The sequence below is a fragment of the Leguminivora glycinivorella genome, chromosome 5, assembly GCF_023078275.1.
Source record: "Leguminivora glycinivorella isolate SPB_JAAS2020 chromosome 5, LegGlyc_1.1, whole genome shotgun sequence".
Lineage (NCBI taxonomy): Eukaryota > Metazoa > Arthropoda > Insecta > Lepidoptera > Tortricidae > Leguminivora > Leguminivora glycinivorella.
In genome coordinates this window covers 11,866,435-11,892,028 of record NC_062975.1, presented here as the reverse complement: position 1 = coordinate 11,892,028, position 25,594 = coordinate 11,866,435, and the positions used below count along the sequence as shown (strand labels likewise).

Sequence of the window (25,594 nt, the reverse complement as noted above, 5' to 3'; positions counted from 1 at the left end):
AATAAGGGTTTTTAACCGACTTCAAAAAAGGAGGAGGTTCTCAATTCGACTGAATGTTTTTTTTTTTTTATTTTTTTTTTTTATTTTTTTTTGTATGTATGTTACTCGATATCTCCGAGAATCGTGGACCGATTTTCAAAATTTTTTTTTTGATCGAACCGGTATAACCCCGAGATGGTCCCATTGGCACCAAGTCAGGGTCTGATGATGGGATCCTGGAGAAATCGAGGGAACTCTTCAAATGTTATAGGCTTATGTAATGTTTTTAGTTTATTTTTCAAAGGTACACCAGTATTTACGTCTGATGGTAATAATTTTATGTGGCTGAGCTGATGATGGAAGGTCAACTCCTCAATGGTTAGGAGTTTAAGGATAATTCTTTCACTACTGTACATGTATTCGAACTGATACATATAATATCACTAGGAACCACTAAAAATCAACTGAGCTGATGATGGAAGGTCAACTCCTCAATGGTTAGGAGTTAAAGGATAATTCTTTCACTACTGTACATGTATTCGGACTGATACATATAATATCACTAGGAACCACTAAAAATCAACAAATAAATAAACTTTTTAACAAAAAATAAAACCGCCTTCAAAAATAAGCGCGTTACAAAACACGGAGAAACTAAAAAGCCAAAAATAATAAACCTTTCAATTCAGATTTCTTATCGTATTGCAATAAGCTAAACATCCAAATTATAAACAAATCAATTATTTTTGGAGTCGGTACCAGCCTGTGTATGGTTGGGTGGGGCAAACAGGCAATAGCAAGGCGACGAACAGGTCTGGTACCGACTACAAAAATAATTGATTTGTTTATAATTTGGATGTTTAGCTTATTGCAATACGATAAGAAATCTGAATTGAAAGGTTTATTATTTTTGGCTTTTTAGTTTCTCCGTGTTTTGTAACGCGCTTATTTTTGAAGGCGGTTTTTGTAAGATCGTTTTTTGATAATATTAATATTTTCGGAAATAATCGCTCCTAAAGGAAAAAAAAGTGCGTCCCCCCCCTCTAACTTTTGAACAATATGTTTAAAAAATATGAAAAAAATCACAAATGTAGAACTTTATAAAGACTTTCTAGGAAAATTGTTTTGAACTTGATAGGTTCAGTAGTTTTTGAGAAAAATACGGAAAACTACGGAACCCTACACTGAGCGTGGCCCGACACGCTCTTGGCCGGTTTTTGATAGTGTGGAGACGATATGTGGCTTGGCATGGCTTTTGTTTTGGACATATTTATAATGATGCCGTTGTCATGTGACCATTTTATTATGTTTTCTAAGTCTGACTGTATGCACTGTTATATCTTTTGCTGATCCTGGTCCGCATAAAATATGCACATATCGTCTGCATACATGTACATACTACAGTGTTCAACTACACTACCAATACTGTTAACGTGCATTATGTAGCCTATTAGCCCATATACAGAACCGGTTGGCACGCCGCCTGTTATCAGCGCTTCTTCGCCGCGCACTTTTAAGATCTCAGTTATCATTTTTCGGTTAGTTAAATATTGTTTAAACCAATCGTTAACCATGCCGCGAATGCCACACTCGTACATAGCTTTTAAAAGCACATTATGTTCGAGTGTGTCAAAAGCTTTTTTAAAATCAATAAAAATGGCAACAACGTTATAGATTGTTTAAGTTTTTAAGTCATGGAAATAATAGTTATTTGTTATACAAGGGGGCAAAGTTGTATTTTAACGCCGAGTGTGGAATTGAAAAACGAGCAAGTGAAAGGATTCTATAGTTGAACCACGAGCGAAGCGAGTGGTTTGAGAATAGAATCCTGAACTTGCGAGTTTTTTAACACACGAGAAGTAAAATACATTTGCACCCGAGTGTAACACAAAACTTTTCTCCTCACTATAGCGAGGAAACTACAACGCAAAAAATGCGTTTATCACTGCTTCCAGTAGTTCCACAGGTGGTAAATCATCTTTATTCCTAGATTCACCTACTTTTATCAATTTTAAAGCAGTTAGTTTGACTTTATTCAAGGTCAAATTACTTTACCCACTAGTGGATAAAATGCGTTTTTACCCGCTGGTATTAAAGGACAAAACACGTGTTTCCGAGCTAGTGAGGGGAAAAGGCTATTTTATGTTAAGTTATGTTAGGTAATAAGAAATTGCATACCCTACCTAGGCCAGTAATAAGAATGATCTCTGATCACATATAATTGTCGCCGAAGCAGATCCGAGGTCAATAAACATATGATATGAGACTTTCTTATTTACTGGCCAAGGTGTTTATACTAATTTTGTTTTCGACGGAATAGAATAGAATGAAGCCGGGAAGCGGTAACTTCATTTAGCGCAGCAAAACTAAAACTACTACCCTGTCTTTTGTGGTATGGGACAATTCTTCGAAACAGTAAAAAGTAATTTAAAAAAAAATAAATGTAAGTATAAATGTAAGTAATTTGTCTAACATGAATATTTGCGACATTGTGAGGAAAACCAGGATTCTCTAACGTAATTAATGAAATAAAACAATTGCAAAGAAAAAGCGGTCGCCCGCCCCCCTTTTTTTTTTTAGGAGGGGAAAAATGCGTTACGCATACCACTCGGGAGCGGGGAAGGACCCGAGTGGTTATGTGGGACTCCTTGTTAAGGGCTAATGAGACCCCAAGTCTACCCACTAAACAACCCCCCCATCTGCCGCCATTGTTCTGTAACGGTGGGCTGCAGGTACGCTCCCGCTTTACATCTACAGCACCACCAGAACCAGTCCGCTTTGCAGAGCACCACCTCCGGAGGCCCTTGATAGCCTCGGACACAAATGGACCGTATCCAGTACGGTCGACCTCTCAGGGACCGCGTGTGCAATGGATGGCAGGCGTCCCCGTGCCTGTCATCCTGCGATCAACCTACGGAGGCAGGCGGCGGTCGTGTGCGACCCGTCTGCGTCGAGCACGCTTGCGGCGCCGTTGATCGGCCATTGGGGCGATCTCCCTAGCGCGTTCCGCCATTTCCTTCTGCTGCATGACCTCGGAGAAGATTTGCATCGCTTGCCAAGATCTTTCACTGTCAACCATGGACTTAACCACCGCTGGCAGCGACAGGTCTGGTCCCACTATAGCAATTAGGTCAGCACGCTCTGGGCCCCACACTGGACAGTCTTCTAGTGTGTGTTGGGCAGTATCAACCGCTGCACCGCATTCATGGCATTCCTCTGTTGGCTCTCTGCCAGCAATCTTGTGCAGATATCTCCCAAAGCAGCCATGTCCCGATAGAATCTGCACGAGCCGGAAAGTGAGAGTGCCATATGGTCGTTCTAGCCATTGGGACATGACAGGACGAATCGCCGCAATTGTCCAAACGCCCGCACTTGGTCGTTCGAGCCGATCTACCCACTCATTTACCGCTTCAAGGGAGAGCACCTTATGTTTGGCTTCTATCTCACGCGGTGCTGGCCAGAAATCCCGAGCCCGCGCCTCCTCACGCCAGAAGAAAATGGACGCAAGGACTCTAGCGTCCAAGTCCCATGGCAAGGATCCGGCCAGCACGCATGCGGCCTCTCCCGATACAGTTCTATAGCCTCGTATCAATCTAATTGCCATCACCCGCTGCGCTCTTGCCACTAAGGCCAGCAGCCCACACTGGGGCTCCGTAGAGAGCTATAGAACAGACAACTCCTGTGTATAGACGTCGGTATGACGCTTTCGGCCCTCCAATATTTGGGAGCAGTCGCCCAAGCGCAGCAGCCGCACGCAGCAGCTTCGGCGTCAGTTGGTCAAAGTGAGGCTGAAAGGACCAACGGCTGTCTAATACAATACCCAGATATCGCATTGATTGTTTAACGGCGATCTGGACACCCCCTACAATTATATGAGCCCCAGCCGGGGGCGCCTTCCTAGGCCCGTGAAAACATATTGCCTCCGACTTGTTTAAGGCGACCTCCAAACCTAACCGTCGAATTTTGCCTACTGTGTGAGCTACGGCCGCTGTGGCGAGAATAGCGGCATCTCTGAATGTTTTCCCCCGCGCCGTCACAAGAGTGTCGTCCGCGTAGCACACTAGGTTCACCCCGCGCAGAAGAGGTCCACGTAGCACCCAATCATACCCTATGTTCCACAAGAGTGGCCCCAACACCGACCCCTGTGGAACACCGCATGCCATTTCCCTTCGTCCCCATTCATGCTGCCCGGGGAAGGCTACGAATCGCTGAAGTAAGTAGGCCTTCACTATTCGGCTAAGATGTAGGGGTACTTGGTGGTACAAAAGTGCCTCGTTTATGCAGTCCCAGGGGAGAGTGTTAAAGGCGTTGGCAATGTCTAACGACACTGCCAAGACGACATCACCCTGAGACACCCCAACTAGCAAAATAGTCTTGGATTGCGCACTTTATAAGAGTAGTGGGCTTATAGCACTCTAATATTTGTTTTAGAAAATGTTATGCTCTTATATTAGCCTTAGACAAGTTAGTACGCACTCTAGTACTCTCTGTCTCATTACTTAGTCTCATATATGTATATAAGCGCATTTTATAATACTATTATAAGCCTCTTACTCCTACAATAACATTTACGTAGATTCATTGTTCTTGAGAGTAAATGTTCTTATAGTCCCCTTCTCTAAGTTTATTTGATTTTATAATGGTCCTAATAAATGCTCTTGTAAGAATGTCAGGCTAATATCTGCATAACATAAAAACACTATAAGTACATGCCTTTTTCATCTTATTCAAAACTATTATAAGATCAATAGCAGTAGTTTAGTAAGATATTAGAGCGATATTGGATCATTTGATGTTATAATAGCCTTAATAAATGCTTTTTCCCCTCACTAGCTCGGAAACACGTGTTTTGTCCTTTAATACCAGCGGGTAAAAACGCATTTTATCCACTAGTGGGTAAAGTAATTTGACCTTGAATAAAGTCAAATTAACTGCTTTAAAATTGATAAAATTAGGTGAATCTAGTAATAAAGATGATTTACCACCTGTGGAACTACTTGGAAGCAGTGATAAACGCATTTTTTGCGTTGTAGTTTCCTCGCTATAGTGAGGGGAAAAGTTTTGTGTTACACTCGGGTGCAAATGTATTTTACTTCTCGTGTGTTAAAAAACTCGCAAGTTCAGGATTCTATTCTCGAACCACTCGCTTCGCTCGTGGTTCAACTATAGAATCCTTTCACTTGCTCGTTTTTCAATTCCACACTCGGCGTTAAAATACAACTTTGCCCCCTTGTATAACAAATAACTATTGTAAGAACTTCAGACTAATATCAGCATAACATAAAAATACAATGGTGCATCTTTTTGTGGCCTTATTTAAAGCTATTATGAGATCAATAGCAGTAATTAAGTTCGATATTAGCGTGATATAGAATAAACATACTTAAATAAACAATAGATGAGATCAATATAAAGTGATTAGACCTTAAATCGATTTTGAGAACACAATTGTAAGTATACAACCATTTCACATCACCAACATTGCCATTTGTATAAAAAGTAAAAACAATAAGTATATTTGTTTTTATATGGTCAAGTGATATAAAATCAGGTCAAGATAAAGAAAATGAGGTTTTATATAGGTAAAGCAAGGAACCCTAAATTAATTAAACATGGCCGTATCATTGGTATTCAAGAATGCTAATATTAAGTAAATGATCTTATAATAGTCTAATAGCGCACTGAGAAAATGCAACTATAACAATGGCGTCTTTTTACTGCAAATATAGAAATAAAATAATTAACGAGGATACAAAATACTATTATTTGAGTGGGCGCATGAAATTTGAAGTGTAAATAAGGGTCCATTTTACAGTAAATAATATTTTCCAAATACTTACTGCGCAATATGAAGAAGCACCAAGGATAATAAACACGTAAGTTTATAAGTATGTATTACTAAATGGTAATCGTACCTTCAGTGTTTATTTTGTCACAACATTTTTTTTATATTATCACGCTACAGACCAAGCGTACCGTGTTGTCGTACAAAAATCAAAATAAGCTTGCTTAGGCTCATAAGAGTCTAACGTTGGACCAAAATAAGCCTATGCAGGCTTATAAAATACTTACCTGAAAGCGATATTAGCCTCCTTAGGCTAATATCGCTTTCAGGTAAGTATTTTATAAGCCTGCATAGGCTTAAATTAGTTTTGGCATGATTACTGTAAAAGCAAACAGTATGCAATAAAAGTGATATTAGAACGATATTAAAATAAATACGCTTATAATTGTGCCCAAATCCAGGATTATACGATGATATAGAATCAATATAAAACCAAAAAAATGTAGTCTTGAGATCGTTGTAAGCGCGACTTTTGCTAGACTGCATCGTCCGCTAGTTTTTTCACTCGCAGAATAGCATGTACTGTTGAGCGGCCTCTCCGGAAACCAAATTGGCAATTAGCCAGGTCTGGCCCTTTCGTCACTAAGTGCTTGATCAGACGGGTCGCAATAATCCGCTCAAAAAGCTTTCCCACCTCATCGGTCGCCCGCCCCTAGGGCAAGGCGACGACAATTAGTATGTCGTGTGTTTCGTTTTCTAGACAAAAATACAGTCAGCGAAAATATATGAATACAGCTAGAGTGCAAAAAATATATTCACACACATAATTATGTTAACGTAAAACGTGCAGGTAATAAAGTCCTGTATTTATATTTGTCCTTTGTGTCAAACTATGCTTATTTTTATTGCCGACTGTACTTGGAATACCCATCTAACTTACTTTGTGTAACTCATTTAAATAATAAATAAATAAATAAAATCTACGAGTGAGCAACGTATTTATGTTGTCTTTTTAGGGTTCCGTAGTCAACTAGGAACCCTTATAGTTTCGCCATGTCTGTCTGTCCGTCCGTCCGTCCGTCCGTCCGTCCGCGGATAATCTCAGTAACCGTAAGCACTAGAAAGCTGAAATTTGGTACCAATATGTATATCAATCACGCCAACAAAGTGCAAAAATAAAAAATGGGAAAAAATGTTTTATTAGGGTAGCCCCCCTACATGCAAAGTGGGGGCTGATATTTTTTTTCATTCCAACCCCAACGAGTGATATATTGTTGGATAGGTATTTAAAAATGAATAAGGGTTTACTAAGATCATTTTTTGATAATATTAATAGTTTTGGAAATAATCGCTCTTAAAGGAAAAAAAAGTGCGTCCCCCCCTCTAACTTTTGAACCATATGTTTAAAAAATATGAAAAAAATCGCCAAAGTAGAACTTTGTAAAGACTTTCTAGGAAAATTGTTTTGAACTTGATAGATTCAGTAGTTTTTGAGAAAAATACGAAAAACTACGGAACCCTACACTGAGCGTGGCCCGACACGCTCTTGGCCGGTTTTTTTTACTTTTTTCTGTTTTAGTCCTGGATAACCAAAAGAAGTAACTGCTAGGTATTAACAAGATACCGTTTTGTTATAAGTTAAGCTTTAGTCATTTACTGCTCATCCAAAGTTCATCTTAATGAACTTGCTGAAAAGTTACTTATCAATATTTGTCCTAAATGTGACTCAACTCCTTAATATTTACTCATTCCCTTCTTCCATCCGTTCCTTAATTAATTTTCTTGACGAAACAAACAACGACCAACTGATAGACGCAGATCACGCTTCCAGGAGGAAACCAGTTTCTAATTTTCTATTAAATATTAATTACAGATGTGCATTATGAATTCGTACATGTGTCTGTCATTTCTCATCTCCTTGTCATTTCTGTTCAATAAGGTGAATCATTAAATATTTATAACATATTAATGATTCACCTTATCCAAACACAGAAATGATAATATTGAGTCATTATATTATTTATCAATCTGCAACTGACGTGTTCTGCCTTTTCGCAGAAAATTTTTTGGCCGAATTTCATTTGCCAACCAACATTTGGCCGAAGTTTCATTTTGACAACTAACGTTTAGCAACTGTTTGTATGGCAACTTTTGTTTTGGCAGAATTATTGAACCGACGACCATTATTCATTATTGATTATTCGACGACCGGTCGGCGCAGTAGGTGACCCTACCTGCTGCGCCGCGGTCCCGGGTTCGAATCCCGGTAAGGGCATTTATTTGTGTGATGAGCACAGATATTTGTTCCTGAGTCATGGATGTTTTCTATGTATATAAGTATTTATATATTATATATATCGTTGTCTGAGTACCCACAACACAAGCCTTCTTGAGCTTACCGTGGGCCTCAGTCAATCTGTGTAAGAATGTCCTATAATATTTATTTATTTATTCTTGAAAAGCAGGTTATTATAATATATCTAAACGTTTGGCAGACTAATCATTTGTCAAATGTTTCACTTGGTCAAACAACTTTTGGACGAATAACGTTTCGGAACGAAACATTAAATAGGCAAGTTACAAATAATTATTAACATCATCCATTCGGAAAGGGTACTTTTCTTCCGTGTTAGGAGGGAGCAATGGAGCACTTTTCTGTTCAAGGACTATGTTGCCAGCATAATCATATATGACAGAGTCCAGTTAGGTGCGACGACGATCGAAGCGAGGAGGAGCGTGTTTAATGGAATAAAAACAAAATTAAACAACATTCTTTTAACAAACAGTAAATAGGTAACTATTTAAAAAAATACTTTATTGACTAAGACTCAGTATTGCATATTTTTCAAACCCGTGAAACTCTCTTTCTTAAAAGAAATTGGATGGAGACTACCGATTGTAATACGAGTTGTAAATTGTTATGCAATACTTAGGCCCCAGATCATGTGATTAGTTCTAAAAATTATGAATGGAAATCGTGTTGTACCGAACTTCCGCACCCACTCACTTATTTACTTACTTACTTGAATAAACATACTTACAACTAACCACCCTTTAAAAATACCCCGTAAATTTGGCCTTGTGATCGTCTATGGTAGTAGAAGGACCCCTCGATATGGACCATAGCATCCCAAACTCTTTAATGCGAAGTAGATACGACTATTGGACTCATATGATTAATTATAACTTAACCCACTAATTAAAACTCAGCATAATTTTGTGAAAATTACGTTAACTTGGACGAATAGGCAAAAGACGTGGAGATTATGTTAACGCTATAACGCCTGTGAAAGATGTGCGAGCAAAGTAACATACGAACTTGAACAGGAAAAAACCTATAGGCGCCAGACATTTTATTCATAATTTTGGTTTATAAATGGTAAATAATATAAAAAATATTTTAGTAATCATCCACTACGCCCTATTAGTAGTTTCAATTGGGCTCGAAGCTTGCGTTGTGGTTTGAAACTCCTCATCTCAACCAAACTGCTCTGTTGAGAATCCTATGCCAAACCAGAAGGGCTAACTATCTATGAACTAACCCCCCCTTTTTATTTTATTTTGTTTCTTTTCCCTAGCTAATCCCCCCTTTTCCCCAATACTGCTAATAGACCATAACTTCTCGACCCTTTCACTGTTTCAACGATACATCGAGTAAGAAGCTTCCAATTGAAAACCCAAGAAAAGTAAGCTTAATCACTCCTCGGAGCTTTCGGCTTTCCATCAGTGGACGGCGCCCGCATGCCACTGGTCCCTAAACAAACCCCAGCTAACACTCAATGATCGCTGTCACATGAAGAATCAGAAATTGCTACCACAATTACAAATTACACTTAGATGAATTAACCAGTAATAACTCAAAGCTTTTTCACACTTCGATAATAAATATGATATTGAAGTTTCATTATACCAAGAATAAACACACGATATTATTTATAAAATACCTTCTAACACCCAGTAATTTTGTTCACAATGATTTTAGATCTTGAATTTAATTTACTTTTACATAATTTATTTTTAGTTATTAGATAAGATAGGTTTTTATATTACAGAACTTTATTTATTTCCCTACCTATCGATGTGTGTGATTCTACCCTACTAGACAGAAAGTTCCCTAATCTAAAACGATAAAAACTCTGTTCGTACTCACCATGGACCCAGAGTTTTAGGACATACGCGGTGTATACCTAAACTGACTACGCTAGAGTTCAGCAGACTAGACTGAAGAAAGCAAACCCTATAAGTCTGTGTATTTATCCCCCCCCGATGCAGGCGTCCGTGGACAGGGAGGCAATCGGGTAGGATAGTTCCCTATTGTGTATATGATATATACTTATGACAATAAATATACAAGGCTTTCAAATACTGCCGCTTTGAACAAGCATGGATTACTCCAAATGACACATATAATGTCCTCGCTCTAGGCTTAACAGCTGGGCATTGAAGAACCAGGGAGGGAGAGATATTTTCATTTTTCTATGTTGGTAAAGAGAAAAATGCCAATTTAACCCTCTGTATTGGTAAAACTACGGACCTCCTTGCATCAATAGTTTAACAGCCGCTAGGTTAATCGATGCAAGGCTAAACAAACTGTCTGTCTGGGCAGCGATCTGGCTTTATAATTAAATATTCTTCACTTAATTTGAACTGATTAGGTATTATTTACTTTAACCATTAAATTTGATTATCACAATAACAATGAAACTTCTGACAAGAAGTACCGAATCGTTAGCGGCTCACTTCACTCACATAAATTCCAACTCAATAGCACAAGACAATAAACCTGCACCACCGAATCGGAATCTACCATCCAAAATCAAGCTCTGAAAAGAACATATGTTCTCCACAAAACCAAACAATAGACGGCATGAATAAAATAAACACTCACTAACTTTCAATACTTCTAGTAAAACATAACTTAAACTTAGCAGAAATCACTACCCATTAGTACCAGAGTTAAACAACTCTAAGCACTTATCCCAAATGCTGACTTTACGAGAATAAAACATAGATTCTATTCACAATAAAATCAAACACTTAGAAATTTGGGCAGAGGTTCCCCGCTATTTAAAACAATTTACACTTTAGGCCAGAGTCAACTGTCGGTCCCTGATGCTCGAAAAATAATGAATCAAAACAATGCTCCCGGAGCTATTTATAGGACACGAATCTGGACATTTTTTCTGGACACGCACCTGTGAAATTATTTCTAGACATTTTATCTGGACACGCCGATATCCAAAATAAAAAGATCATAAGTGCTTTGTTTACACCCATACGCTCTACGAATTAAAGTCCACGTTTTCTCAGCAAAAGATGCTTCCTATCACAGGTGTTTCCACACCTGACTTAGAGAGAGACAGATATATCATTGTTTATACCTAATTAAACTACTTATTGCATTGCGCAATAGTTGAAATAATTGAAATACACCGTGTTCCATTTAACACTAAAAATATGAAAACCGCCTATTCAGAATCGAGAGCAGAATCGACTGAACCATATCCCGATGGAAGTAATATTTCCATTCAAATCAACATGATTAATCATCTTTTTACAAGTCTATTCCACCATACCTGCAACACAACAATGTACACATCGCACCGCCAGAGGCTGCTCACCCCTTTCAATATTTAGGGTTGTTAATACTGGCCAGTTACCTGGGCGAACTCTCCTTCCCGCTACGAGCCTGACGTTGTTTGTCATTTTAATTTTAATGTTTATCATAAGTCACTACAAACTAAACTCGCATCTAATCACAACCTTTGTCACTCTTAATATTGGCTCAAACCCGCCTACTACAATTGCGAAATCCACCGTGACAAAACCTCAAAGTGCTTTACAATGACGCACACAAATAAACAGTTTTATAGTTCATGATGGTAATTAGCAATTATTTTACTAAGTGTAGTGTGAGGTTTTGAGTATTAGCAGATACACGTTGTATAAGATGTTTTGTTGAACATGCGCCATCTAGCGGAATCGTTTTACAATCGCTCGCCCGCTCAATAACTTCGCTCGCTATTCGCTATTCATGTACGTCTCTCAGTAGTTCTTAATGTTTAGTATTTGCTGAAAGATGGCGCTAATTTCAATAGACGATAACACGCTGATTATTTTTGTGTAATTATTTAATTCATTCGAATTCTGACATACTTTTATATGAATAAATAGATACAAAGTTACATTTAATCCTCAATTTAAACCATTTGTTGCTTGTAATGTTTCCTATTTATAGTTAGATGAAGTTGTTCAGTTACAGTTTCACCCCCGATTCAGTTAATTTAATGGATCACAAACGTCATCCATGAAATAAACTTAATCTATTCTATAAATCAGCTTCTTGTACTCAAAGAACCAATACCATGAATGTAAATAAAAAGAAAAATATATACCTATCTCTAGTTTGGTCGAAAATGTCCCTCCCATTTCTAAACATGTAGTGTGTTTTCCAATACTATGCGACTGCCAATGACTTAGTTTTAAAATCAGTCTATCAGAATCTCGACAGTGAACCCTGAGAACCATGATCCCAGCCACTTCTCTCTGCCAGAGATAACAGGTTGTGAATCTGTTAGGTCCTATTAACCCGTTTTTGCTAGCTCATCCCCTGGTCGCGGCGAATTTTCCTTCCATCCACACTGTTGGACCAGAATTATTACCCTCCTGCTAGTAATTTCAATGAGAATCACAAAAACTTCCCATGCAGATACGAAGAAACCTTTTGATCCTTCCTTGTAAGACCAAAGCCTTCAATTTCCATTGTCGAAACTCAAACCAACTTCTCTACCTAACCACTCCCAGTCACATGTTTTGGCGCATGTCTCATTCTTGAATAAGATAAATCGACTTAAGGCTTGTTCGAGTGTATTTTTTTTTTTATATATAAACAAACCTTAAATGACAAGCACGTACCTCAATATGGTACAATATCACTTTTGCCGAAGCTATAGAATTATTGGAACAAATGACAAAATTATTTGATGATACTAAACTTCACATCTTTGAACTCATAACAGATAAACAATTAGTAATAAGAGCCTCGTTCTCACCAGACGATTATGGCTCTTAAATATGTCAGATGTCAAATGTATCCCATTCAAGATAAGGTGTGTAGATTTCGTTATAGTTGTCATACCTTGTGAAGTAGTAACCACAAAATACTACCCTTTGAAATGGGTCGAATCCATTGGATTTTAACCTAACCAATAAGAATTTTATGGCTAATGTGTTCCCAGAATTCCCCCCCGTTGTATTTTCCCCTGCAAGTTCCGACCAACCTAGTTTTGACCACTTTCCAGCCCTGTCTGTCTCTATCAATCCACTCATACCATAAAAATAAAGTGGAGACATCCTTCTTATCTAACATCCATCAAATCTAGCCATTCACAAACACTCATACACCTGTAAGCATTCATCATCTCTAACTTGTACACATACACACAATCAATCCTCCTCATTCACGCTTTCACACGACTTCTAAAGACAGCCAGAACCTTTAAAAGTAATCAAAATAAATAATAAAATGGAAATAAATTACTACATAATATTTTTAAAAGTTTACCTATCCCATCCTACCCCATTCTACCCTGTCATAAAATAGGAAAAATCTAACTTTATGAGATCCTCTATTCATTTCTTTTTTATAATTACTAAACGCAAGTTATCCAATTACAAGTTTCGAATTCCCCGCTGCTGTTATTTCATTAAAACATTAAAGTACTTTTGCAATGTGGGACGAAATCAAATATCGCCAACTGGTTTAAGTCAAAACGCGACGTTCCGCCAGAGGAATCAAAATACTCCAGCCCACATCACTCTCACGGCCCGAGCTACACACATAATATATACAGACACATAAACATACAAAAATATATGTAAAAAATAGAAGTAAAATAAGTCACCAGAAACTCCGTTAATCCCCAGGCAGGACGATTCCTCCACATCTTCCCCTATGCCCGTGCGCAACTGTACCTACAAGTACTGTGGAAATACGATGAAAACTACATAGTTAATTTAATATGCAGGAATGTTAATGAAAAACTATGAAAAATGTAATCATTATCTTGCCAAGGTGAAAGTATAGTCCCAAAGAAAAAGTATGAAATATATGAAGGTCCAACTTGGTCAAATACAAAAACATTAATTGCAAAAATATCAAATAAATAAAAGTAATTTAATACACAAAGATAATAACATAGTTCTCTACCTACTAATATCTAGACTGTTGTCTCTATTTCCCTTTTTTTGTTAAAGCATACAAATGAATAATCTAAACAATAATTTAATTTAATGAAGTTGATGTTTAATATCATCATCATTTTGATTTTACGTATTCAACATATTGCCAAAGATAAGCAATATGCCTAACTAAATTGTCTCTTATTCGTCAACAAATATCACAAGTCAATACTCGGTCAAATAATATTTAATACACCAAAAGACTGAATTAACATGCATACATACTTAATTATATTTTTTTTTTTCCAATAATGTGGAAAAGATTCTAAATACAACATGAAACTATAAACATGACATGAAACTTTTAAGTAAAGATAAACGGTATGATTCAAAATTTAAGATACGTGAAATATTTGCTATAAATATATTGTGAAGAGGATAAATTTGGGTCAACATACATACATGCAATCACACCCGCACGTCACAAAAGGGGGTAGGCTGAGCACACGAAACCAGCCCAGTCCCAGTATCACTCCCAGCAAACAATGGACCGAATGAAAAAGAAACTAAAAATGGCAGAAATAGGTTATAAAAAACAACAGATTAATTACATATATATATTCATATCCCGTTGGTGGCAAATAGGCAAACGGTCCGCCCGAGGTCGTATGCGCGTTGCCCACCCGTTAGGATCAATATTATTCTATTATTTATTAGCATAGGAGAACAATACAACTACCTAACATAAGTACATAAGTACCTACTTATAAATTTCTTCAGATGATATCCATAGTCCAAGAAATTGTGTAGTCCTTTTCGAATGTATGCTGTAGATTTAAATGCTACAACAAGTATGTAAATCCAGTCATTTATCTTGAATAGGTACAGCAAGCAGCTTGGAGACCAGCCAAATTATCTTCTTTCGCATTTTTTTTCCTTCTTACATTCTTGAGTAGATAGTTATGATGATGATGATTAGATCCTGTTAGTCTTCATTAGAGACATACGGCTCTTAGAAAGAATTTCTAGTGCTCCTAGTTCCAGATAAGTAGGTATTTCAACTTTTTCCTATCTATTCTCTTCTCAGTCGATGTCATAACTCAGGAAAACATGAATCTCTTCTTGAAGACATGCTGCAAACTTGAACACAATTAAGATAACCGCAGAAGATCCAGTCATTTACTCTTGAACACAGCAAGCAACTTCAAACCAATCAATATTTTCTTCATCTCCAAAGTTGACTAGTCCTTATTTATCCAATCAATGGCAAGTTTTTGAGCAATACCTACTTCCAGTTTTCCAAAAATATCTCTCACTTGAATTGTAACTAATGAAATATCACATTAGTAACATTAACTACTCCCTAAAACTTGTTGTGAAAACCACCTTCCTTCAGTTTTTTAACATAATTTACAAAAAAAATCACTCTATTTTTTTTTTTTCAAAACAATAAACAAATCAAAGTCGTAACTATAAAAACAAAGTATTATAGAATAGGATTTCAAAATAAAAATTACAAAAAGTGAAGCAAAAATAAGATTCGAACACCCACCGTCGCATGTACAGTCCCATACATTAGTCCGCCCCTATACTACCTGAGCTACGAACAAGTTATGAAAAGGGTTGAATTTAGCAATCAGATAACTAACGGTCGAAGGTATTAAACTCCCAATTATGAATTTTTACATTACTGATGTTCACTCAAAACATTTTGTTTTACTTAATTCACGAACATGAAATAATATGTAATGAATACTCATATCACGATTTAAACTTTTCTAAGATACAAGATACAAAATACATTCGAAACCTAAAATAATCAATATTGTTGAAATTTGAAGTGATTTCAGCGCACTATTTCCATAAAATTGTATGTAATAAGAAGGAATAATATGTAATAAAATATCATATACAATCAGTTTCTAAAAACCATACCAAATCAATCACTGTTTCGACTAAATACTGGGTAATATTTTTTGTATGTACTTACTTGCTTTGTGCATTTTTCTTGCAGAATTTTAGACACTGAACACCACTTTTGACCATTGCACTTCACTGATGCTAAATAATAATTATTTTAAATACTTCCTTCTAACACACAATCTGCATTTTTATTTAGAACAATCGTCAAACACAAGTTTTGGTTGTAAACGGGTCGTCACTTTACACTTTTTACACACACTTTTGCCTCTCGCGACAGGGAAATAACGCTACCAACCATTTGTACAGATAAAATAAACACATATTCACTGAATTTGAACTAAATTACATTACTTTCTTTCACAAAACCGTAATTTATCCAAACTAACCTCAAATTAGCCGGCTTTTGATTGTTTTGAAAACGTCAAACTACACGAACTTATCGACATTTTTCGTGAATACTAACGTCATCCATATTTTACGATCAAAAAAGTCGAAGTAAAGAATCGTTGTTGCACGCCATCTATGTCAGAAACTCGTAGTTAAAAGGTAGTTTCGATTGCGGAAGTTAAAGATTTCAATCGAAAAAGGTAAAATAAGCAAATACTTCTCGAAATTAGGTACTTCTCGTTACGGTATGTCGATTTTAATAAGATTATGACAAAATATGATTTCTAATTTCTACAATGAATAAATATTTAATTTTTCGCCAGATTAATGGGACACAATTTGACTTATGGCAATATCAGATCGGTACTAACTTCCGTTGACTTAAATGTGTCTTAATAATATTTTCTTGGCACGACATTGCTTTTGTTCTTCTTTAAACTCGTCATTAATCGCGTGATCTTCAATTAAAATTACTTAAATAACCGCGTCATTTTTAATCTGCTTAAACAAATGATAAACAAAAACAGCGCCCACGCCGATCATCCGCCATTCATACAGCGTATACGCCATTTTGTAATTTTTGCAAGAAAATGCAAGAGTAGACGAAATAAGAAAATGTAAAGAAATCACAAACACACGCGTTGCTCTCAAATGATGCTGACGACAAAGTGATTCTGTTTTATCAAACTGAAACTATGAACTGTAATGCAAATTGTGAATTTCGAAATTGAGGTTATGAAATTGACATAACTCTATTTATAAACAATGTGAACGATCGCGATGGAGGATATGAATGAATTGGAACCTTGACATGTGTTTTACTGTGTTTCTCATCACGATAATAGAAAATCTAGTGCTCAAATTCACAATCTAATGAACATACAGCCATACAAAAGATGTCTTAAAGAGGTATGCCTCCACTGACAAAGTGAATTAAGTTGCCTACTCGAAAAGCAACTTTGCAAGGAAGGTAAGATCCCAGACCTACTTGGAACTTATAGTAACAGACTATCATTTGCACTACTTTCCCCTAAGACCGATTATCTATAAAACCTGTTACTTAAACTTACTCTTTATGCTTCTAAAATAATGGTAACTAAGTGAACCTACTTTGTTCTGTTTCGATGAATTATATTTACAAGTTTGTTTGTTTTTCAGCAAGTTTGCTACCCACTGAAATGTTCTCTTGATACTTGATGGGATTATGGAATGAAACTGGCAATCATTACAATGTGATAAAGATATTCCTGATGGCGATGAGTGATGACTAACTTTCAAAGTAAGTACCTATTTTTATACTACTAAACTTATGCCTAGACCTGACCTTAATATATCACAAATCCTTATTTTAACTGTGTATATCTATATAAATTTTACTCATGTTTGCCGCTCAAGACAGACGGATATCTTCCCAAGAATAATATTTTCAGCATTAAATATAGTATTCTAATCCTGTCAGCTAACACTATTCTACTCTAAACCAGTTAAATTAAATCTAGATAACTTATTTATGACCTAATTAAACACCCAGGTATACTTTAGAAGTCAAGATTACTCAGACAGACTCGGTGAAAAGTTTGGCACATACAACTTACTTGTACTCCATGAAATCTAATATTTCCTGTGTATATTTCCATAAATGTATAGTTGAAATAGTGTTGAAAATGGTGCTAAGATATTCCTTTGAGTGGATACTCAAAACCCATGTCAATATGTCTCATTGACTGACCAACAAATTGTTCCTCGGAAACCGCATACTAAAAAATTGAAATTCTTAAAAATCTAAAGTTACCTAGTCTATTCTTTCTATAATCTAATATCCTACTCTGTTTTGCTTTACAGACTACAAAAGATGAACCCCCTTCCACTACTGGAATGTGAAAATCCTGCCGTACTGCTGGCCCACAAGATCATCATGACTCCCGTCATCTACCCCGATACAAGAAAAATTACAAATGTGTTGCAAAGCTTAATATTAGGTACCTACATACTTTCTTAGACTAAATCTACCCTTACTTGAGCTCATTCTAGCCGTAGATAGGTACGTTGTATGAAAAAGCCCTAAGTCACAGTATGGCTTACTGTACATGTGTGTATGTACACATCCTATCTTTCTTGCTTGGGCAAAGGTAGAAATGAAGTATTATTGTGAATACTACTTAATAACTGGAACAAGACTAGTTGAAATTATGAAATATTGACGCTCCTGTAGTAAATTTCCAAAATAATCTGTGTAATGATTATGGAAATGTTCACCCCCATTCAATTGTTTCCTAGCTATGATAAATATGACATTAAGTATTTAAATATGAAATATAATGCCACTAGGACATTACAGCTGTTAATAAGGTAGACTTTCACCCCCATGTCTTTAGACCACTAGACATATCTTGTTTACCGCTGATCTACTTGTAACCATTTCCTACTTTGGCAAATTGTACTAATGTTTTGAAATGCCTCACCCCCTGCTATTTAAAATAAGGAACTCATGTATGTACATGACTGGTTTTTAGGTATATGGCATCCTACAGATATTGCTAACCTATAGTTGTACTATTGTAAATATTCTATGCCTATACCTATTTATATCTATGCCTACTTAGATAAAACCCACTTAATTTGAAATGTAAAAGGTACCTACAACCAACTAATGCATATTTATCTCTATTTTCAGATGACTAGAAGCAGTTAGTAGAATAAAAAAATGGTTCCTGAGTTTTACAATGGCCGACTAACTTTGATGACTGATGAAGATGACTATGCCAGCAAAAGACAGACAACAGATGTACTTCGAATAGCAATATGACTAAAGCACTACCTTACATTATTAAGACTAGAATATTGAATATATAATAAAAGTTTAAGTTGTAAAATAATAATGTAGATTTCATATTTATGTTTATTTTTAATTAAAGATATACAACTGTTTGCTTTTTAATCAACCCTCAACTGCATGCATTAGATGATATTTGTCAGAGTCTGCACTTCAAGGCATGTCAATATTTTGTGATTGACTATCTGACAAGTATTTAATAAAGAATTTGAGTCCAATAGTCAAAGTCACTCGCACTCCGCTTCACGATCAACAAAATGTGAGTGTCCTCAGAAAAACGTCCCACCTAACGACAACGTGCGACGCCCCACCAAACACACTCACATTATAACTAAAAGGCTACTGTTTAGTATTGTAATGTATATGAAATATATCTCAATGTTATGTAATTAAAATAAAACCCTATGGTAATACCTCACATCCTGGTTATGGCCTATCCAAAATTGTACCGAACTTCCGCACCCACTCACTTATTTACTTACTTACTTGAATAAACATACTTACAACTAACCACCCTTTAAAAATACCCCGTAAATTTGGCCTTGTGATCGTCTATGGTAGTAGAAGGACCCCTCGATATGGACCATAGCATCCCAAACTCTTTAATGCGAAGTAGATACGACTATTGGACTCATATGATTAATTATAACTTAACCCACTAATTAAAACTCAGCATAATTTTGTGAAAATTACGTTAACTTGGACGAATAGGCAAAAGACGTGGAGATTATGTTAACGCTATAACGCCTGTGAAAGATGTGCGAGCAAAGTAACATACGAACTTGAACAGGAAAAAACCTATAGGCGCCAGACATTTTATTCATAATTTTGGTTTATAAATGGTAAATAATATAAAAAATATTTTAGTAATCATCCACTACGCCCTATTAGTAGTTTCAATTGGGCTCGAAGCTTGCGTTGTGGTTTGAAACTCCTCATCTCAACCAAACTGCTCTGTTGAGAATCCTATGCCAAACCAGAAGGGCTAACTATCTATGAACTAACCCCCCTTTTTATTTTATTTTGTTTCTTTTCCCTAGCTAATCCCCCTTTTCCCCAATACTGCTAATAGACCATAACTTCTCGACCCTTTCACTGTTTCAACGATACATCGAGTAAGAAGCTTCCAATTGAAAACCCAAGAAAAGTAAGCTTAATCACTCCTCGGAGCTTTCGGCTTTCCATCAGTGGACGGCGCCCGCATGCCACTGGTCCCTAAACAAACCCCAGCTAACACTCAATGATCGCTGTCACATGAAGAATCAGAAATTGCTACCACAATTACAAATTACACTTAGATGAATTAACCAGTAATAACTCAAAGCTTTTTCACACTTCGATAATAAATATGATATTGAAGTTTCATTATACCAAGAATAAACACACGATATTATTTATAAAATACCTTCTAACACCCAGTAATTTTGTTCACAATGATTTTAGATCTTGAATTTAATTTACTTTTACATAATTTATTTTTAGTTATTAGATAAGATAGGTTTTTATATTACAGAACTTTATTTATTTCCCTACCTATCGATGTGTGTGATTCTACCCTACTAGACAGAAAGTTCCCTAATCTAAAACGATAAAAACTCTGTTCGTACTCACCATGGACCCAGAGTTTTAGGACATACGCGGTGTATACCTAAACTGACTACGCTAGAGTTCAGCAGACTAGACTGAAGAAAGCAAACCCTATAAGTCTGTGTATTTATCCCCCCCCGATGCAGGCGTCCGTGGACAGGAGGCAATCGGGTAGGATAGTTCCCTATTGTGTATATGATATATACTTATGACAATAAATATACAAGGCTTTCAAATACTGCCGCTTTGAACAAGCATGGATTACTCCAAATGACACATATAATGTCCTCGCTCTAGGCTTAACAGCTGGGCATTGAAGAACCAGGGAGGGAGAGATATTTTCATTTTTCTATGTTGGTAAAGAGAAAAATGCCAATTTAACCCTCTGTATTGGTAAAACTACGGACCTCCTTGCATCAATAGTTTAACAGCCGCTAGGTTAATCGATGCAAGGCTAAACAAACTGTCTGTCTGGGCAGCGATCTGGCTTTATAATTAAATATTCTTCACTTAATTTGAACTGATTAGGTATTATTTACTTTAACCATTAAATTTGATTATCACAATAACAATGAAACTTCTGACAAGAAGTACCGAATCGTTAGCGGCTCACTTCACTCACATAAATTCCAACTCAATAGCACAAGACAATAAACCTGCACCACCGAATCGGAATCTACCATCCAAAATCAAGCTCTGAAAAGAACATATGTTCTCCACAAAACCAAACAATAGACGGCATGAATAAAATAAACACTCACTAACTTTCAATACTTCTAGTAAAACATAACTTAAACTTAGCAGAAATCACTACCCATTAGTACCAGAGTTAAACAACTCTAAGCACTTATCCCAAATGCTGACTTTACGAGAATAAAACATAGATTCTATTCACAATAAAATCAAACACTTAGAAATTTGGGCAGAGGTTCCCCGCTATTTAAAACAATTTACACTTTAGGCCAGAGTCAACTGTCGGTCCCTGATGCTCGAAAAATAATGAATCAAAACAATGCTCCCGGAGCTATTTATAGGACACGAATCTGGACATTTTTTCTGGACACGCACCTGTGAAATTATTTCTAGACATTTTATCTGGACACGCCGATATCCAAAATAAAAAGATCATAAGTGCTTTGTTTACACCCATACGCTCTACGAATTAAAGTCCACGTTTTCTCAGCAAAAGATGCTTCCTATCACAGGTGTTTCCACACCTGACTTAGAGAGAGACAGATATATCATTGTTTATACCTAATTAAACTACTTATTGCATTGCGCAATAGTTGAAATAATTGAAATACACCGTGTTCCATTTAACACTAAAAATATGAAAACCGCCTATTCAGAATCGAGAGCAGAATCGACTGAACCATATCCCGATGGAAGTAATATTTCCATTCAAATCAACATGATTAATCATCTTTTTACAAGTCTATTCCACCATACCTGCAACACAACAATGTACACATCGCACCGCCAGAGGCTGCTCACCCCTTTCAATATTTAGGGTTGTTAATACTGGCCAGTTACCTGGGCGAACTCTCCTTCCCGCTACGAGCCTGACGTTGTTTGTCATTTTAATTTTAATGTTTATCATAAGTCACTACAAACTAAACTCGCATCTAATCACAACCTTTGTCACTCTTAATATTGGCTCAAACCCGCCTACTACAATTGCGAAATCCACCGTGACAAAACCTCAAAGTGCTTTACAATGACGCACACAAATAAACAGTTTTATAGTTCATGATGGTAATTAGCAATTATTTTACTAAGTGTAGTGTGAGGTTTTGAGTATTAGCAGATACACGTTGTATAAGATGTTTTGTTGAACATGCGCCATCTAGCGGAATCGTTTTACAATCGCTCGCCCGCTCAATAACTTCGCTCGCTATTCGCTATTCATGTACGTCTCTCAGTAGTTCTTAATGTTTAGTATTTGCTGAAAGATGGCGCTAATTTCAATAGACGATAACACGCTGATTATTTTTGTGTAATTATTTAATTCATTCGAATTCTGACATACTTTTATATGAATAAATAGATACAAAGTTACATTTAATCCTCAATTTAAACCATTTGTTGCTTGTAATGTTTCCTATTTATAGTTAGATGAAGTTGTTCAGTTACAGTGTTACCTTATATCAATATAGAATCAGTATTTTTAGCGAGTACTGACTTACCATATTTTGTTTACAGGTTCAGTGCAAGAATGCTCGAGCGAACTTGCCACGCGTTGGGAGGTCGGCGCGTGGCAACGCTGCTCGTCGTCGGCGGCGGCGCGGCGGCGGCGGCCGTCGTGACGGCGGCGGCGCGCGCCGGCGTTCCGGTGCTACGAGCCTCGCCTTCGCACTTACACCTCTCTTATACTATCGCCAACGTGAGTACGAGTAAACGACATAATATATGATGATTTCGGCGTGACGGCAGCAGCGCGCGCCAGTTTATCGGTGCTACCAAAGAGGATCAAGTATTATAGACTACTACTGTGTGTGTGTGTGTGTGTGTGTGTGCGTGTGTGTGTGTGTGTGTTGTACTGTCAAAGTAAAATGTGTAATCATAGTGCATACTGTATAGACTGCCATCTCTCGACACAGGCTTAAAACTTTTGAACCTCAGTTTTGACAATTTGGCCCATATTGTTAGCTTGATATGTGTTAAAATGTCAAATATTAATATTAGCGCCATCTAGTCGAGCTTTCCCCAAAGGTATAACGCCATCTACGTCACCGTACCTTTTTCTCTAGGACTTTGAGGTACGTTTTTTTCTTAGACTTTATCCGTCTACATATATCTTTGGTGCTACGAACCTCGCCTTCCCACTTACATCTCTCTTATACTATCGCCAACTTATGTATGATTGTCTGACGTATGACGACGCGCGGCGCGTATAAATAAACTCTCAACTCTAGGCTGGCTAGTGTCAGCCTAGCTGAAGTGAGTCATTGCCGCTACGTGGCGACCGAGACGCTGTCTGGCTTTGTAGCACCTCTTCAGAAGAGCGATAAAGAGAGCTAAATAGCTACAAAACGCTTACAAGCGTAAGCGATTTATGACTTTGACGAGATACCTTTCTCTGGCGTATAGGTAAGTACCTCTCGCAAAAGTGCGCTTGTACGATGCTGATAGTCGATGGTGGCGGTCGCAGTACCGACGGCGACTTCTTGAGTTGAGATAAAAAGTGCGATACTTCATTCGCTGAAATCGTTGCGCGGTCGGTACACCAATACTTTGTTATTACTATCATAATGAGGCTATCAGAATCACGCTTACGAAGATTTTTTTGCTAAAATTAAATTTATGACTGCAAAAAAGAACGTTAGTTAACTATTCCTGGAAAATTAATTAAAGATATTGAAAGTTTTTTGCTTGCGTAAAAAAATTGTCCATGGAGTTTTGCGAATTGTTGATTTTACTAGTACATTTTTATCCGCTGTGTCAGCTATGTGCCGAATCTATTTAAATTGCCGATGCCGGAACATACCTCAGGCATGTACAGCTATTTTTTGCGTTGCAATATTTCAAACTGCCATTTTTTTGTGTTTGAAGCGCTTTCGTTGACCAAATCAATTTACAAGAAAAAGGCGTTCAAGTAGCCGTGTTCAGTGACTGTCGGATAGTTTGGCGTTTCAAGATGTTTTTCCGCCTTATCGCAGAATAAAGTACATTGAGAAAGGTGTCAAGTTCCGATTTTATATTGTTAGGCACCTAAAAAGATAGTACATGCAAGTCTGTAGTTTATACATTTCTTAAAAATAATAGAAGATGTAGACCTGCTCGCATCGGTGAACTGGTTACGATTCGGGGACCTCTTCGGAGAAACCGAGGGTTTTGCCTGTGCAATTGCGGACGAAGTTATGATGACGAACAACTACCGGAAATATATCCTGAAGGACGGTACGGTCGACATTTGTCGGGCATGCCGCCGTCCCGGAGAGTCACTCAGGCATATCATTTCCGGTTGTTCTCATCTTGCTAACGGTGAGTACTTGCACAGACATAATCTCGTAGCCTGGATTATTCACCAGCAACTTGCTCTTCAATACGGCCTTGTGGACCGCGAAGTACCGTACTACAAGTACTTACCTGCGCCAGTTCTTGAAAATGGTCGTGCCACGCTCTATTGGGATCGATCTATTATCACTGACAGGACTATTGTAGCCAATAAGCCTGACATTGTGATAATAGATCGACTGCAACGCCGGGCAGTGCTCGTTGACATCACCATCCCCCATGATGAGAATCTCGTGAAAGCCGAGAAGGACAAGTCCAGTAAGTACCTAGACTTGGCTCACGAGATAACCGCCATGTGGGATGTTGATTCAACGATCATTGTTCCGATAGTCGTTTCAGCGAACGGTCTCATAGCGAAGAGTCTCGACCAACATCTTAAGAGACTCTCGCTAGGTGGCTGGATCAAGGGCCAGATGCAGAAGGCGGTGATCTTGGACACGGCGCGGATAGTCCGACGGTTCCTCTCTCTGAAGCCCTAACCACCGGCAGCTTGGGCCCTGCCCCGCTGCTGGCGGCACCCTAGGTTAGGTTTTTTATAATGTGTTTATATGTTTTTTTATATTGTTTTGTATGTGTTTTTGTATTTTACTTTTATATCCATATTATAAACAGCCTAGCCTAAGAAAGAAAATAAATACTGAGAATAAAAATAATAACCGTACACGGTAATCTACTTTGATATTGGATGTATTTATTCGTTTGGACCGACCTTTTATTGTGTGTTAAATTTTTTTGGAAATTTCTTGTATTTTTTCTACTCAGAATCATGAGGGTTTCCGATCTTAATAGTAAAAAAATGTCATTTATCATACGTATTTTATATTAAATAAAGCGATCGTATAAGAGTAAAAGACCTATAAAATTAAACTGATATTCATAAATCGGGTCCAAATAGCCGAAAC

The 25,594-nt window shown here is 37.2% G+C and overlaps 1 protein-coding gene across 1 annotated transcript in view; it reads left to right on the top strand.

Annotated features, from left to right (window-relative positions):
* Positions 1–25,594, top strand: part of LOC125226509 — a 116,584-nt gene that overhangs the window by 46,561 nt on the left and 44,429 nt on the right. The window contains exon 2 of the mRNA XM_048130492.1: positions 22,878–23,058. Within this exon, the coding sequence (XP_047986449.1) occupies positions 22,891–23,058 (168 nt within the window). The 5' untranslated portion in view covers positions 22,878–22,890. The remainder of the gene's footprint in view (positions 1–22,877; positions 23,059–25,594) is intronic.